At 37.4% G+C, this 13,016-nt stretch overlaps 1 protein-coding gene across 6 annotated transcripts in view; it reads left to right on the forward strand.

Moving 5' to 3' along the window:
* PRRG1 (proline rich and Gla domain 1) overlaps positions 1-13,016 on the forward strand; it is a 95,868-nt gene that overhangs the window by 46,112 nt on the left and 36,740 nt on the right. For all 6 annotated transcript variants that reach the window (XM_064364421.1, XM_012445333.2, XM_064364422.1 and 3 more), the window contains one exon: positions 6,861-6,911. In XM_064364421.1, the coding sequence (XP_064220491.1) occupies positions 6,902-6,911 (10 nt within the window). In that variant the 5' untranslated portion in view covers positions 6,861-6,901. The remainder of the gene's footprint in view (positions 1-6,860; positions 6,912-13,016) is intronic.

Below are 13,016 nucleotides of genomic sequence, written 5' to 3' on the forward strand. Positions count from 1 at the left end.
ATTATAGATGTCTTACTCACCATTAACAACCTAATGTTTAGCAAAATAAATGAAATGTAATAAACAGTAAGTAAATATTTGTTGAACAACTACATATGTGATTAAAAGAACACTGGACTTGATGTCAGAAACCTGAGGTTAAAATCTTGGGAATACATTTTGAATCTTGATTTAGGTGCCAGTTACACAACTGTGTTTGCAAAAAGTCATCAGGTTTTAATGTTCGCATTTTTTGTGTAAATGTGTGGATAAGTTTTAAAAAACCTAATCCTAAGATCCTCTTATTTACTATGCTAACATGAGTAAGTCCATTCCTCTGAAATTTAGTTTTATCATTTATCAAGAATTCTTTTTGTACCTGTCTCATAGAGTTGTTGCAAGCACTGATAATATGACATAAGTGAAACTGCTTTATCATAATAGATGTACAACAAATACCAGTTGAATTTCTATTCTTTGAAGGATGTAGAAGCAAAAAGATGCAGAGGTGAAGCTCTCAGAGGCCAAATAGGATGAAACTTTCACTTACAGAAGAGCGTTTAGATAGCCAAAGAGAGTTGAGACGAGACACCATAAGGAGAGAATGAACTCCAGGGAGCACTTGATCTCTAGAGTATGCCACAGGGCCCTTAGATCCTTTTACCCTTAAAAATTAGAAGGGCCTTGGTGTCTGGGGAAGAGCAAGAGGTTGGGACTGAGGGAGAGTAGCCAGAGATTATAGTCATGGTGTATCCAAGTGAAGTGATTGGTGGTGGACAGACAGTGATCTCATGGTCTAATCAACCATGAGAGAGCCATGTGGCTAAAACATAAAGCCAACATAGAAGTCCTCCTCTACAATTAAAATGTAGCCTGAAGTGTTTCAAAACTAATAAAGAGCTAGATATAATTGCTTCTCAGACAATTACTGGAAGAAGAATAACTACTAAGAATAGGAGTTTCCACTCTATTGTCACAGGAAGGCTGGGAAAAGAGGGGCAAGTGCATTTAAGGAACATTAGAAATGGCAAAAGAACTCTTAGAGAACTGGAGGTTCTCTCAGAGTTCCAAATTTAAATCATTCCAAATTAAAGACATCAAAGCAGCTGAAGCCAAAATCAAATTTTAACTTAAAAAATTCAGCTCACAAAATATACCTTATATCACTCTCTGTCTGAACTAGTGATACTTACACTTAATGTATTGAACCATATTGACCAACTAGAAAATAAACCACAAGAACCAGATTGAACCAAGACATTTTGAGGGGAAAAATACCAATCTTTGTTAGTATCCTCATAGGTCCTGTTTACTGTTACTAAGAACTATTAAAATTCTTATAGGTGGGCACGGTGGCTCACACCTGTAATCCCAGCATTTTGGGAGGCCGAGGTGGGCAGATCACAAGGTCAAGAGATTGAGAACATCCTGACCAACATGGTGAAACCCCATTTCTACTAAAAATACAGAAATTAGCTGGGCATGATGGTACGTGCCTGTAGTCCCAGCTACTTGGGAGGCTGAGGCAGGAGAATCACTTAAACCCAGGAGGTGGAGGTTGCAGTGAGCTGAGATAGCACCACTGCACTACAGCCTGGCAACAGAGTGAGACTCCGTCTCAAAACAAAAACAAAGAACTGTTGTCATTTAATCCTCCCTCAAAGCCTGTGAAATTAGAGATACTATTAATAACCCCATTATGGTTGAAGAAACTAAGTCTTAAAGAGGCTAAATGACTTTCCCAAGATCAGATAGATGGTAATTGGCAGGCCAGACCTCAAGTCCACATATGTGTGATAGCAAAGTTCATGCTCTGACCTGTTGTTGAAACTCTTTGTTGGCATATATATAACATGTCATTATTTAAAAGGTCATGCTTGTATGTGTCTATTAAGGTAAGTATATCAAGGCCAGGCACAGTGGCTCGCGCCTGTAATCCTAGTATTTTGGGAGGCTGAGGCGGGTGAATCATGAGGTCAGGAGTTTGAGACCAGCCTGGCCAACATGGTGAAACCCCATCTCTACAATATATACAAAAACTTAGCTGGGCATAGTGCTAGGTGCCTGTAATCCCAGCTACTCAGAAGGCTAAGGCAGGAGAATTGCTTGAACCCAGGAAGTGGAAGTTGCAGTGAGCTGAGATTGTGCCACTATACGCCAGTCCGGGCAGCAGAGTGAGACTCCATCTGAAAAAAAAAAAAAGTATATTGAAATATCAAGTTGTACACCTTAAATATATACAATTAAAAACTATAGTAAAAAAAAATTCAGACTGAAAAATAAACAGGAAACAAACTTGATACAGTTCTCAAAAAAGCTATACTTTACAAAAAGTAGATAAAATGCGATATAGGTTCTATTATTGTCCTAAATTAGGGACATTTTACCTCATCTAATATAAGTAATATATAAAAGAGCCTAACATTTTCCCTAGTGTATTATAGTAATTATTCAATCAACATTCAAACAACTGCATATTATATAGTGGTATTTTGTTTGGTATTTTCTGAACTGAAATGATAGCAGCTCCCAGGATATTGATATAAAGTCAATCTGGATCTCCATCTAAAATCTAGTGTCCACTTTGCAACCTTCAGCCTATATTTGGGGATGCATGCTTCTGTTTATAGTTCTTTGACATTTTTATGGTGCTGGGATCCTAACAATGTGGATGAAAGCTTGTTCTACCTAAGTACTGTACTGAATACTACATTTCTGCATTGTTAAGTTGTCATTTCTAAACTGTATGAGCACTATAAAGATCAACAGAGTCTTAACTTACAATTTTAAAAGCCATGGTACTGGAAATCTGTTCAGTGCCAATATGACTTCCATGTATAAGAAATGCATGCAGAGAAGAAATCCTGAAAACTGTAGATTGATGACTCTTACTTGAATATACTTGGTATGGTTTGGCTGTGTCCCCACTAAAATCTCATCTTGAATTCCCATGTGTTATGGAAGGGACCCAGTGGGAGGTAATTGAATCATGGCGGGGGGGTAGGTCTTTCTCATGCTGTTCTTGTGATAGTGAATAAGTCTCACGAGATCTGATGGTTCTATAAGGGGGAGTTTCCTGGCATAAGCTCTTTTTGCCTGCTGCTATCCATGTAAGATGTGACTTGCTCCTCCTTGCCTTCCACCATGATTATGAGGCTTCTCCAGCCACATGCAACTGTAAGTTCATTAAACCTCTTTCTATCGTAAATTACTCAGTCTCAGGTATGACTTTATCAGCAGCATGAGAAGAGACTAATACAGTAGTGAAAGAGAGTATCATGTATAACATTGTTCCTGACTTGTAAACTCCAAAAAAACAAAAAACAAAAAACAGAATTTGTCTCTCTTGTTTGCCAATTGTTTCTCTAAGGCAGGGTTTTTTAACTTTAACACTATTGACAATTTGGACTGGTTAATTCTTTCTTGTAAGGGGCTGTTCCATGTGTTGTAGGATGTTTAGCAGTTTAGCAGTACCTGGCCCCAACCTGCTAGATGTCAGCAGCACCCCTCTCCAGTTGTGACAAACAAAAATATCTCTAGATATTGCCAAATGCCTCCTCGGGGAAAAATTGCCCCCAGTTGAGAAACCCCTACCCTGAAGAATAAAATAGCATATGGCAAATAAAAGACACTCACCAAATATTTTTTGATTGACTGAAGACAGGAAAGAACAGTGTTTCACAAAATGTACCCACTTGTAATATGCTTTGAATATCTAGGTAGGACCTGGAAAAATTTCTATAATTTTAATAGTTATATATTTTATATACATTATAAAATATATAACACAACAAACCCATGTTTTTGCGTACTACTTTATAGGACACTAAAGTGGATACTGAGGTTAAAAACTGACTTAATTGAAAGACACATTAAGTAAGTGTACACAACAGTTGCATTAAGTGAAACTCATTAAATGATTAAGGTAGTATGTGAATTACTGGAGTATGAAGCATTCATTTATACTAAACGAAACTTAAGCAAAAATGAGCTTCCAATAAGTGGTTTGTGTGGGCCACTAGAATCCTCTTTGGAAATGATCTAGTGCCTTGCACAGGCTAGATACAGGTGTAGAAGACAAATTGCTTACCCTTTGAGAATTAGTCTGATAGACACTATAAGATATGAACAATGATTATTTTTATTTAGATTTTCTAATGTCTGGCTAAAAGCTGCTTTGTTGTTATTATTGTTAAGTGTATCACCATTATTTTAGAAGTAATGTTTAGTTTGGGATGGGGACTTCACTGAGAATCAAATAAATACTGCTGCTTAGAGAAGTATAAAAAGTAACAAATGCGTGCGCACGTGTGCATGTACACGCGTGCACACACACACACACACACACACACACACAAGCTGAAAGAAGGGGCCAGAGACAGAACAGTAGAGGATCACAATGGAAAGATCATGACATCAGAAGAAGCAGGGAGCAGGGAGGTAACCTGGGCCTGGGAGAGTTTGGGGGTTTGGTATAATATGGGTAATAGGCCTTGAGCCTTTTATCTCTATAAAAAAGTTGTCTTCTTTAAAATAAGATGCTGATCTTTGGAGGTTTATTACTGAAATGCTAGATGAGGTGGCTGACAAGTAGTATTGATTTTTGCCTCCTTGGTTTTATCTTCCTTGGGAAGATAGCTGCCTCCAGTGATGCTGGTTGTCTCCACTGTGCTGACCTCTGGAGTGGCAATTCCTCTTTGAAAATCCTGGACCATGCCTGACAGCTCTTTCCTTTGTGGTTTCTCCTAACACAACTGAAATAGGCTGATTCTTTTCTAAAAGACTTTATTAAATATTAAAGAATAAGCAAGAAATAAAATACGAGAAGTACTGCCAGATTTACCTAGCATCTCTGCTCTGATATCACTGTCCCCAGTCAAGCCACTCTCACATCTCAAATCTCCTTTCCCTACTGCTGCCAGAGGTATCTTCTAAAAATCACAATTTAGCTATATCACTCCCCTGCTTAACTCTTTCATGGCTTCTCATTTGTTCATGGATTACATTTTAGTATATTAACTTTCTTTTGCTATTTCCTGGAGTAAAATGGTTTTATAGTTATATTGACATAATGATTATTTCATTTATCTGCTTTGAACGGGTTACAGTTAAAATTGAGATGATACTTGGGAAGGGTGAGGACCTTCCTGTGAAAAGGTATGACACTTTTCTAAAGGTTTCCCAGAATAGCTTTATCTGAAGGGCCAGGAGTCACTGGATTTCAAACTGTGCTTCCTATAGTGCCAGGTTTCTGATGAGGTATGTCCTGGCCGCCTCCAGGAAAAATCCAAATGGGTGAGACTACAACCCTCCACCCCAGTTCTGCCTGAGGAGTTCTACCCTAACCCATTTTTTTATATTGGTGGTCTGCATAAAATTTTTTGAGGGCTGTCTGCTGCTTTCAAAAGCGATATGTTGATGAGAAGTCATTAGATGATTTCTAAAGTTCCTTTCAACTCCAAAATTATCTTAGAATCCAGCCTCCTTGACTTCTTTCTTGATTCACTTTATGCTAATTTTGTTCCATATGATTAATGCCTTGTTAGAAAATAATAGAATTTCAGAGCTGCAAGAAACTTTAGCAGTTATCTTGTCCAGTTTTCCAAAATGATCTCCAAAGAACATGACTCCTGAGAAATGCCCATTGCTTATGTAAAGAACTATGTAGCCAAATACTTTGAGACTGTACTTTTGTCCCATTGCTCATTAGCATTTTAAAGACTCTGAGAAGTCTTATAATAAAGAAATCTGACTAACCTTAAGTCAGTATTTCCTACATTGGAAGCATGGGCTTTATATCAACTTACTATGACCTTCTTTATCTGGTACTAGTTTCTGCCCTATTACCAGATCAAAGAGCCCTGTTTTTGAATAACATACTTTTTAACATGCTGTGGAGGATAATTTGGGAAACACTCATATAGTTGAGCTTCCTCCTTTGGCAAAGAATTTGCCATGGAAAATGATTGATCCAGTATCACACAGCTTGTTATCCGGTCCAAGTCTAATATTATTCCTCAGTGGTCTCTGCTTAACTTCAAGTAGGTTATAGATTCCTTAATGGACTGATAGTTTATGTCTTATAGCTTTACCTTTCAGGTGCTTAGTTTCATATTGGGAACATGACAAGTGAATAATAAATGCACAATAGCTTTATGATTGAACTCTGTGAGAAAATGAAGCATTATGATATGAGTTAGTTTTTGTGTATGTATGAGTTGTTTTTTTTTTTTTTTAATCATCTTTTGGAAACAGAATTGCTGCTCCCCTGTGCACACCCTTTCCCTGTAATTGCAGTGTATGTTTTTTTATTTCTCCAAAGTTTCTGTTGTCAGTTGTTTATGGTCATTGATTCATACTGTTTATTCTGTGGGCTGCTTTGCCTCAGGGTTAATTTGATTAGGGATGCTGCTGTTTTACACCATTCAGGAAAATGTTACACTATAAAGGGTATTGGATTTGTCACAGAATGATATTGAAGGGAAGCCAGGGACAGGAATGCTAGTAACTTGCTGGCTTGGTTATTAGCACTGGGCCTTTTGGTATTTTTGTCTGCCATTTTTGTTGATATTGCTGTTTTCTGAAGAGATAAGTTTGTGACCAATTCGAGGATTGTTATGTGGCATGGGCAGAAACTACTACCAGATAAAGAAGATCACAGTAAGTTGATATAGAGCCCCTGCTTCCAGAATATTGTGTTTCTGTCCTCTGAGGTTAGATTATCTGTTCGTGAGGGATAAAACATTTATGTAAGGGAGAAAGATTGGAATGTACTCAAATGAAATGCTCACATTAACAACATCAGCTGTACTGTAGCTTATCTGATGTAGCAACTCAGCCTCTATCAGTCTGACTGTGTGTATGTGTTCTGTTTTGTACAGGGAATCATCATCCAGGGACCTGCTAGAAACCAGAAGAAAACATGGGGAGGGGTAAGTTTCTCTTCCCTTTTAAGTAATTTAGACTGTCTCCAGAGCTATTATAGTCAGGAAATTAAACTTCTAACTCATAGTATATTTGTGGATACCTAAATTGTATTTCTTGTTAATGTTAGAAAGTTTTTATCTGAAGCAGAGCTTTGCAGAGAAAGACCATCAACCACATTTGTTCACTGGATCTTTGATTTTCTTCTTTTGCAGAGAATCCCCAGTACAGGGAGAGATGAATCAAACTTGATACTATATGTATAGACCTGCCCCAAACCCAGCTTCCTTATAACTATTCATGTTTTCTGTTTCCTTGATAGTAACATAAAATAGTCTACTATGCAGCCAATTACAGTAGTAAAAAAAATTATCTATGAGCTTGATTTGCAATTTTTAAAAAAATTTTAAAGCCCAGCATTAAGAACCATTAGATGAATTCCTTCTGTTTATTTTTGCCTTCTCATAAGACTATTTGTGGGCAGTGGACAACAGTAAATTTAAGTTCATTTCATTTTTAATATTAAGCAGCCACCACAGGGACTTCATAAACAATTCTAATTAATGAAGATCATGTCAACCTAAAATAATCAAAAGGATCAGAATCTAGTTTAAAGAGTTTATTCCAGTGCAAAGGTTGAGAACAGACTCACCTGGAAAGCAGTGATTCTAAAGAATGGAAATCAGTGTTTCAAAGTGTAGAAGTTTGGTGATCACTTGAATAGACAAAGTTTAGGATATTTTAGCAGAATTTTAACATCTTTCTATGTAAGGCTTACTGCATAGTTACAATGACCTGACTGACCCAGGTGGTCCTTTTCTTTCACGAAAGGTATATTTAACATTCCACATTGAAGATGTAATTGTCATGGGGTCCCTGTTAGGGGCACCATCTAGTCTGAATTAGGTACAAGATAATAAAAGAGGAATAGTAAAGATCGATGACTGAAATGGGGAGGACTGGCCTCTGGTTTTTGCTAGTCATTTACAAAACTATAGCAATGAGGAAGATTGTTAAACTGTAACCTAAGAAGCAGAATTGCAAAATATGTTATGTGACTGAAATCACAGTCACATCTCTCCCAAGGCTTAAAGTGTTTTGGGGGTGTTCCAACAGCTTTTAAATTTTATTATTTTTTGCAATCATAAAATCAGAATGCTATGAAGGATCTCAGAGGAAGATTTGGTGTGTGGTGTAATATAGTATAGTGAGAAGAATACTGCATACAGAAGGCCTGAATTCAAGTTCTACCTCTACTACCTTGATCAAATCCTAGGACCTCCCTGAACTTGTTTGTTTATCCCTGAGATGGGATTAATACATTCTGCACTTCTAGCCTCAGAAAGTTGTGGTTGACATAATGTGATAATACATGTAAAAGTGTTTTGAGAGCTCTAAAGTATAATGGAATACAGCAGTGGTATCTGCCTGTTACTGTCCTTACTGACTAACTATAACTTCATTGTTTTTTTAATGGGTAAAAATGAAGTTATTGACCAGATGCTTCTGTAGACAGCAGAACTGGGACTTGGGTCATGCAAACAACAGAGTTCCTCCTTTTGTTGCACTGTGCTTGCCCCACCCTTGTATGGGCCTTGGTAGGAAGCTCCAAGGATTATGGATCAATCATGGAAAATATCTTCCTGAATCTTGTTCCTGTTTTCTCCAGAGCTTCCCTTGGAAATTGATTAGGCCTAGCTATTCTAGATCTTTCCAAGTTTTCACAAAAGATGCCAATCTCTGATGGTTTAGAAATTTTATAACTAAATAAACTTTTTAAAAACTATTCGGAATTCTGGGACTAATCTGTGCCATGTCCTGCCCACAAATCAGCTGTCAATGGAAGCTTCCAGAGTAGTGATACAGCTCCAATGACTGGGGGAACACCAGGGTCCTTAGTATCGCGCTGATTTAGATCAAATGACACAGACACAAGAGGAGTGGTTTTAAGGAGCTGAGAGTTTAATAGACAAGAAAGAAGGAAGAAGCTCCCCTGTACAGAGACAGAGGGAAGGGGGCTCCAAGCTGAGAGAGGAAATTTTGAGTGTGGCAGAAAACAGTTATATGATGAGGCTGGAGGAGGCAGTGTCTGATTTGCATAGGGCTCAGGGGATTGGTTTGGCCAGTCATGTCATTCACATAGCCTGCTAGAAAACTGGCCCTCCCACCCTAGTCTTTTAACATGCAAATGTAGGGCACCATGATGTTCTATACAAGTGGTGATATGTGGGGGTGGCCATGTTGCCAGGAACATGTGAGGGCAAGGGGAAGAAGATGGTGGGAATCGCCATGTTTGGGTGGACCCAGTTTCTAATGGCCAACATTTGCATATCAAAGCTTGCCAGCCTGTCTCGAAGAGCATGGGCTTTCCTGCTAGACAAGTAACAACGTTTCTGGAGCTGCTTTAAAAGAAACAAAAACTTCCCAAGGACCCCCTTTCCTCTCTATCTGCCTAAAATAATTTCTTAGTAACTCCTATAACATTAGCACATCATGTTTGGTCCTCACCCAATTCCAAAAGCTTCAAGTGGATTTGGAGAATGTTCTGGTTGCTGGATACTGCCATAGCAATATGGAGGAGAGAGCTGCACTGAGACAAGGAAACCCATTCTTTCTTATTTTCTCTATTCATTTTTAGACTGCTTATCAGGTCACTAGCAAAGGGACTATTTGGTGCTTAGTTTAGAAGATGTCTCAGCAACTTTTTGTTCAAATGGTCAGGCAATTAATATATAGTTGATCTTTTAACAATATGGGGGATAAGGATGCTGACTCTGTTCCATAATAAAAATCCATGTATAATTTTTTTTGATGCCCCCAAAACTTAACCACTAATAGCCTACTGTTGACTGAAGGCCTTACCAATAACAAACAATTGATTAACACATGCTTTATATACTATGTGTATTATACACAGTATTCTTATAATAAAATAAGCTACAGAATAGAAAATATTATTAAGAAAATTATAAGGAAGAGAAAATACATTTACCATTTATTAAGTAGAAGTAGATCATCATAAAGGCTTCATTTTTGTCATCTCCATGTTGAGTCAGTGGAGGAAGAAGAGGAATTGGTCTTGCTGTCTTAGGAGTGGCAGAGACTGCAGAAAATTTGTATGTAAATTAACCTGTGCCATTCAAATATGTGTTGTTCAAGAGTCAACTGTAGTTCTTGCTAAAGAACAGGGCATGGTAATGTAATCTGCAAAGATAGGCATGTTTCCAAGCTGGTGATGAGATAAGAGAAGTGCTTCAAAGAATGCTGCTTTTACAAATACAGAAGCTTGTGATAGCATTTTCACTGTGTTGACCACTTTGAAAGCATTTGTAATATCCTGAATCTCAAAGAGACTCTATCATTTACTCTCTAAGCTTTGCTTAGTTTGCCTGATTACATTTGTTAATTGCTGACACTGTTATTGGGGAGAAAAAGATGCTACTGTATGCTCATTTTTCTCTTTTCTGGCACTGTACAATGAAATTTTTCCTGCATTTGGCAAAGATTCTCACAAACGTAGCTCAGTGTATCATACAGAGGGACACAGAGGAAAATATTACAGAGATATGGCATTAGCCTTATTACATAAATTAAAGATGCATGAAAACAAAAAACACAGTTGGATAACTGTACAGTTTAGGGGAAAAATTGAAACTGAAGTGAATTTCTATTAGCATTCTTTGATTTTAGATGAAGAAATATGTAAATTTCTATTAGCATTCTTTGATATTAGATGAAATATTTGTAAATATGTGTTAGAAGAATCATTCGTTTATGTGACATGAAGGATTATAAACAAAATTTAAATCTTAAGGGGAGGAGGATGAGAACAGACTTGTGTATTTAATTTCTTATTAGTCTACTACCACCAGTGTCCATTGTGTGTGGCACTGAAATCCCAATCAGTATGTATGAATTCTTAAACAAGGCTTAGTATTTGAGACTCTTAAGAATCTATAATTATTCAGATATTAACACATTTCTGTAGAGCTCTTGATAACTCACAGATATTTCCTCTATATTATCTTGTAATGTATTTCCTCTACATTATCTTGTAAGACAACCCTATGATGTAAATAGGAATTATCCTCATTTTATGTATTATAAAACTGAGGCTCATAAGAAAAAGTCTTATCTGTAATCCACAGACTACAAATGGAGAGCCAAAATGCAAGTCTAGGTCTTCTTATGTCACATCCAGTTTTTTTTCTTCCAAGAAACCATGTTCTGAATGTCCTACTCATCAATAGTATATCAGTCAATTAAAAACTTCGGAGCTATCTGCTGCTGTGAGAGGTATAGAAGAGATTATTTTTTAAGATCTGTGTTTGGTTTTCTGTTCTTGTGTCAGTTTGCTGAGAATGATGGTTTCCAGATTCATCCATGTCCCTATGAAGGACACGAACTCATCGTTTTTATGGCTGCATAGTATTCCATGGTGTATATGTGCCACATTTTCTTAATCCAGTCTATCGTTGATGGACATTTGGGTTGGTTCCAGGTCTTTGCTGTTGTAAACAGTGCTGCAATAAACATACGTGTGCATGTGTCTTTATGACAGAATAATTTATAATTCTTTGGGTATATACCCAGTAATGGGATTGCTGGGTCAAATGGTATTTCTATTTCTAGGTCCTTGAGGAATCACCACACTGTCTTCCACAATGGTTGCACTAAATTTGCCCTCCCACCAACAGTGTAAAAGTGTTCCTATTTCTCCACATCCTCTCCAGCATCTGATGTCTCCAGATTTTTTAATGATTGCCATTCTAACTGGTGTGAGATGGTATCTCAATGTGGTCTTGATTTGCATTTCTCTAATGACGAGTAAAGATGAGCATTTTTTCATATGTTTGTTAGCCTTATGGATGTCTTCTTTTGAAAACTGTCTGTTCACATCCTTTGCCTACTTTTAAATGGGTTTGTTTGTTTTGTTCTTGTAAATCTGCTTTAGTTCTTTGTAGATTCTGGATATTAGCCTTTTGTCAGATGGGTAGATTGCAAAAATTTTTGGTTGCCAGTTTGCTCTAATGATTGTTTCCTTTGCTGTAAAGAAGCTCTTAAGTTTAATTAGATCCCATTTGTCTATTTTGGCTTTTGTTGCCATGGCTTTTGGTGTTTTAGCCATGAAGTCCTTGCCTATGCCTATGTCCTGAATGGTTTTGCCTAGGTTTTCTTCTAGGGTTTTTATGGTGTTAGGTCTTATGTTTAGGTCTTTAATCCATCTGATGTTAATTTTAGTGTAAGGTGTCAGGAAGGGGTCCAGTTTCCGCTTTCTGCACATTGCTAGCCAGTTTTCCCAACCCCATTAATTAGACAGGAAATCTTTTCCCCATTGCTTGTTTTTATCAGGTTTGTCAAAGATCAGATGATTGTAGATGTGTGATGTTGCCTCTGAGGCCTCTGTTCTGTTCCATTGGTCTATATCTCTGTTTTGGTACCAGTACCATGCTGTTTTGATTACTGTAGCCTTGTAGTATAATTTGAAGTCAGGTAGTGTGATGCCTCCAGCTTCGTTCTTTCTGCTTAGGATTGTTTTGGCTATGCGTGCTCTCTTTTGGTTACATATGAAGTTTGAAATGGTTTTTTCCAGTTCTGTGAAGAAGGTCATTGGTAGCTTGATGGGGATAGTGTTGAATCTATAAATTTCTTTGGGCAGTATGGCCATTTTCACGATGTTGATTCTTCCCAACCATAAGCACAGAATGTTTTTCCATCTGTTTGTGTCGTCTCTTATTTCCTTGAGCAGTGGTTTGTAGTTCTGCTTGAAGAGGTCCTTTACATCCTTTGTTAGTTGTATTCCTAGGTATTTTATTCTCTTTGTAGCAATTGTGAATGGCAGTTTGTTCTTAATTTGGCTCTCTTTAAGTCTGTTATTGGTGTATAGGAATGCTTGTGATTTCTGCACATTGATTTTGCATCCTGAGACTTTGATGAAGTTGCTTATCAGTTTCAGGAGATTTTGGGCTGAGACGATGGGGTCTTCTAAATATACAATCATGTCATCTGCAAGTAGAGACAATTTGGCTTCCTCTTTTCCTAATTGAATACCGTTTATTTCTTTTTCTTAACCGATTGCTCTGGCTAGAACTTCTAATACTAGATTGAATAGG

The sequence above is a fragment of the Aotus nancymaae genome, unplaced genomic scaffold, assembly GCF_030222135.1.
Source record: "Aotus nancymaae isolate 86718 unplaced genomic scaffold, 86718_ANA_hifiasm-v0.15.2.pri h1tg000058l, whole genome shotgun sequence".
In the NCBI taxonomy this organism is placed as follows: domain Eukaryota; kingdom Metazoa; phylum Chordata; class Mammalia; order Primates; family Aotidae; genus Aotus; species Aotus nancymaae.